Source organism: Camelus ferus, chromosome 25 (assembly GCF_009834535.1).
Source record: "Camelus ferus isolate YT-003-E chromosome 25, BCGSAC_Cfer_1.0, whole genome shotgun sequence".
Lineage (NCBI taxonomy): Eukaryota > Metazoa > Chordata > Mammalia > Artiodactyla > Camelidae > Camelus > Camelus ferus.
In genome coordinates, this window is record NC_045720.1 from 1,523,878 (window position 1) to 1,528,619 (window position 4,742).

A 4,742-nucleotide genomic window follows, 5' to 3' on the forward strand; every position below is an offset into this window, starting at 1 on the left:
CCAGTACCACCCCACCCCCGGTAAGGAGAGAGGCCACAGGAGGAAGCCCCCCTGAGGCTCGGGGGGAGGGACTTCCTCCTTACCTTAGGTGGGGGCAGCGCAACAACCTGCCTCAGGACGCTCCGGCACACACCTGGTCTCTGCCCAGCGCTTGCTGCGGGGGTGTCGCTGGTCCGTCTCCAGCATCGCCCCTCGGTCCAGGGGGGCTGAATGAGTCCGGGGAGGGGGCGGTGGGGAGCGCGCGCGTTAGTCACCCTGGCCACCGCCGCGTGTGCAGGGGGTGGGTCCTCCCTCCGCCCGGGAGCGCGCGTGGGCGCGGGGAGGCGGGCCGGCGGGCGGGGGGGCGCGGGCGGGGAGCCTGCGCCTGGGCCAATGGGAGCCGGGGCTCGGCGACGGGGCCGCCCACGGGCCGCGCTGGCAGCATAAAGAGCCGGCGGCCGAGGCTGGGCGCAGAGCTCGGGTGTCTGGTCCTCCCGCGCCGCCGCTGTGTGCGGAGACGAACCGGGACGCAGCCGGGACCCAGCCGCTCCTCCGCGGGACCCACCGCCACCGGCAGCCCCGCACAGCCGGCCCCAAGAGGACTTTGTAGCCTGTGCCTCCCGCCTGTCGGAACGCTGAGGCCACCTGCGAGCAGATGGAGCTGGACCACAGGACCACCGGCGGCCTCCACACCTACCCTGGGCCCCGCGGCGGGCCGGTGGCCAAGCCCAACGTGATCCTGCAGATCGGTAAGTGCCGAGCGGAGATGCTGGAGCACGTGCGGAGGACCCACCGGCACCTGCTGACGGAAGTGTCCAAGCAGGTGGAGCGGGAGCTGAAGGGGCTGCACAGGTCGGTGGGCAAGCTGGAGAACAACCTGGACGGCTACGTGCCCACCAGCGACTCGCAGCGCTGGAAGAGGTCCATCAAGGCCTGCCTGTGCCGCTGCCAGGAGACCATAGCTAACCTGGAGCGCTGGGTCAAGCGGGAGATGCACGTGTGGCGCGAGGTCTTCTACCGGCTGGAGAGGTGGGCTGACCGCCTGGAGTCCATGGGCGGCAAGTACCCGGTGGGCAGCGAGCCTGCCCGCCACACTGTCTCCGTGGGCGTCGGGGGTCCCGAGAGCTACGGCCAAGAGGCTGACACCTACGATTACACGGTCAGCCCCTACGCTGTCACCTCGCCGCCAGCCGCGGGCGCGCTGCCGGGGCAGGAGGCCACGGAGGCCCAGCAGTACCCGCCCTGGGGTCCGGGAGAGGACGCGCAGCCCAGTCCTGGCGTGGACACGCAGATCTTTGAGGACCCGCGGGAGTTCCTCAGCCACCTGGAGGAGTACCTGCGGCAGGTGGGCGGCTCGGAGGAGTACTGGCTCTCACAGATCCAGAACCACATGAACGGGCCGGCCAAGAAGTGGTGGGAATACAAGCAGGGGTCGGTGAAGAACTGGGTGGAGTTCAAGAAGGAATTCCTGCAGTACAGTGAGGGCACGCTGTCCCGAGAGGCCATCCAGCGGGAGCTGGACCTGCCACAGAAGCAGGGCGAGCCGCTGGACCAGTTCCTGTGGCGCAAGCGGGACCTGTACCAGACGCTCCACGTGGACGCCGAGGAGGAGGAGATCATCCAGTATGTGGTGGGCACCCTGCAGCCTAAGCTCAAGCGGTTCCTGCGCCCACCGCTGCCCAAGACCCTGGAGCAGCTCATTCAGAAGGGCATGGAAGTGCAGGATGGCCTGGAGCAGGCGACCGAGTCCTCCAGCCCCCACCTGCCCCCTGAGGAGGAGAGCGAGGCCCTCACCCCAGCCCCCACCAGCGAGTCCGTAGCCAGTGACCGGACCCAGCCCGAATAGAGGGCACTGGATACCTCTGCACCCCGGCCACCGTGGCCTTTGCCCACCAGGACTTTTGAGTCGGCTGACCCTGAAGGAGGAACCCTCACCCTTGCCCAGCTGGGCACCCACCTCAGCCTCCCAGCCTGACTCACACAGACACATGTCATCCAGATGTGGGCAGTGTGCTTCAAACAGCAAAGGAGTCCCCCTTCCCTGCAGGGCCCTGCCCCTTACCCTCCCTCTGTCTGTCTTCCCTGGCCCTGGCCGGCCTGAGCTGGTGACGCCCCCTCCACACTCTCAGGCCATGACAGCTTCCTTATTCTGCTTAATGCCCAGGCCCTCTGGGCACCCAGAAACTAAGAGTCCAGGTGGCACAGGCCAGCAGGCCCCAAGCTCAAGGGACACCCCAGAGCAGAAGCCCAGCTGGAAACAGTTCCCCGGTGGCCTGGGCTTCGGGGATGCCCCCTCTCCTGGCAGTCGCTGCGCAGCCGGCTGGCACCCCGCAGCCACCCACGGCAGCTGGCCAGCCTCAGGCAGTGTGGCTCCCTCCTTCTAGAGGAGAGCCAGAGCCGAAAACGCAGCAGCAGCAGCAGCAGCAGCGGCAGCAACAGACCTGGTGTCCTGATGCCTCCTGGCCCCTCAGGTGAGCCCCTGCCCCATGGCATCACCACCAGGGGGCACCGTAGAGTTGCAAGGGCCCAGGGCCAAGCCCACTTTCCAGGAAAGCCCACCAGAGGCATCCCTAGCAAGGCAGCTGGCCAGCTGCGGTGGGGGTGGTGTGGTGGGGAGGCTGGGAAGGAGCAGAGACCCCAGGGGTCAGGGCGAGGGAGCTGGGATGGGAGGCAGGGCTGGGGGAGTTTGCCGAGCCAACTCTCACATGGACCGTGTTTTCTCTCTCGCCCCGGCACCGGTGATTCACGCCAGCCTGCAGAGGGACCGAGCCCTGCTCGATGACTCACTGTGGCAGGCGGAAGGTCCCACAGGGCCCGAGTCCTCAGACCTGGCTGAGGCAGCAGCCGGCCCTTGGAGCCAGGATAGTGACAACAGGTAATGCCACCTCACCCCTCCCACCTGAGACCCCGTCCCTCCTCTGTCCTCATCAGGGGCACTTGAACTCCTCCCCAGTGCTCTGGGCAAGCTGAGACGCAGCCCACTGAGACCCCATGGGACCCCGCCCCGGGAGAGCAGCCCTGTGGTGGCTACCACACGTCCTACCTGTGGAGCTCCTCCCAGTGCCCACCCTCCCTGACTGTCTGGCATATTCCTTTCAGGTCTCCAGGCTCCCCAGAGCCTTGCTGCTGTGCTGGGCACTGCCCCCCTCCTCCCCCTGCAAGCTGCCAGCATGGGAGGAGAAGTCCGAGGCCAGAGAGAAAGTGGCCACGGAGAGGCGGGGCCCCGGCAGGGAGCCGGTGGTGAAGATGGGCCAGTGTGAGGGCCAGGGCCTGCCACTGTGCCTGCCCCGCTGGCCGCCCACCTGCCCGCCCCAGGGCCACTGTGGCTGGAGTTGAGGTCGGCTACCCCAGGCTTGGTCTCACTTCCGCTCCAGCCCAAGAATCCCTGCCTACTGCGCAGCCATCCTGTCCTGCCGGAGCTTTCCAAGAGTCTTGGGGCTGAGCTCACAACCCCTGCCCCTACCAGGTGGCCCCAAGCCCAGCCCCAGGAGTTCCAGAAGCCTTTGCTCCTGAGGCTCATTCGGGCTCTCTTTTGCCCAGGCCTGGACCCCCACCTCCGCCGGCACCAAAACCTTGGTGCTGGCTGGCTACTAATATCTGCAGCCCCAGCAGGCCTTGGTTGGGGGTCCCCCTTTCTGCCTGTTCCCTGGGGGTTCTCAGATTCGGGGGACTGACATCTGCAGGGAACTCTACCAGCCCCTCCATCCGTGCCCTGCCAGCCCTCCAGCCCCAGATTTTATTTTTGCGCATAAGCCATAACCCATACTCCCGGGCTGGCCCAGGCTGCAGGGAGGCCCCAGGGTCCACGAGAGGGTGTGGCCAACCTTGCCCTTGTGCCCCCCACGGATCAAGCCTTGAGTGCCAGGCCAGGCTGTGTGTACCCCTGCCACCTCACCTGAAGACAGACTCTTTTTGTAAGATTTTTAATGAAACACTGAAACTTCTTGACGTGTGAGTGCTGTTTCTCTGCCGGCCAGGGCTGGCTGGTGTGGGGCTATCCCCCACAATTTACCTAATTGGAGAGCTATTCATAATTATATCCTCATTTTCATGATCCAATATCACAGTCGAGGGAGGCCGCTCAGGGTGGCCGGCCCCTTAAACCCGAGGAGTGCAGACTGAAAGGTCTCTGGGGGCCTGCAGTGCCTGGGAAGGGCCGTTGGTCGCTGCGCCGAGGACGGCCCCTGCTGCTGGGGGTGAGCTGGGGCGCTGGAGCTCCTCTGTTGCCAGGACTCGGCCTGCGCAGAGGCCTGCGGCCTAGGGGGCTTCTTAGGCTCTGGGGTCCTGGCGCCCTGGGCCAGGTCTCTGCAGGGGGGGCGCCCTGGCGAGTCCTGGAGGCAGATCGTGCCCTTGCTCTCTCTGAGCCTCGGATTCCTCATCTGCAAAATGGCTGAAGCAGCACTAAGACAATCCACGCGTGGGCTCCCGACCTCCAAAATGAGGACCATCCGTGCTCAGTGAGGGGTTGCCCTCACCTGCCTTCGTGGGGGGTGTGAGGTCCCTGAGAGCGGGAGAGAGGGCCTGGAGGGGGCTCAGACCCCTACGCCAGCTAGTGTTGAATGAGCAGCAGGCCCCGGGGGGTGGACAGTGAGAATGTGTTACAAGGAGCTGGCTCACTTGATCGTGGGGCGGCTGGGCCAGTCCGAGTCCACTGGGCAGGCTGGAGCTCGCGGGCAGGGCTGAGCTGCTGTCCGCTGGTGGGAGTTTTTCTTCCTTGGTGAGGACTCAGCTCTGGTCTTCAGGCCTCTCAGCTGATCGAGCCA

General features: G+C 66.0%; 1 protein-coding gene across 1 annotated transcript; it reads left to right on the forward strand.

The window, feature by feature from the left end:
• The first annotated feature begins 373 nt into the window (after positions 1–373).
• Positions 374–3,927, forward strand: ARC (activity regulated cytoskeleton associated protein). Its single transcript, XM_032467800.1, has 3 exons — positions 374–2,450; positions 2,732–2,854; positions 3,079–3,927. The coding sequence occupies exon 1, from the start codon at positions 635–637 to the stop codon at positions 1,823–1,825; it is 1,191 nt and encodes a 396-aa protein (XP_032323691.1). The 5' UTR covers positions 374–634; the 3' UTR covers positions 1,826–2,450; positions 2,732–2,854; positions 3,079–3,927.
• The last annotated feature ends 815 nt before the right edge of the window (positions 3,928–4,742 follow it).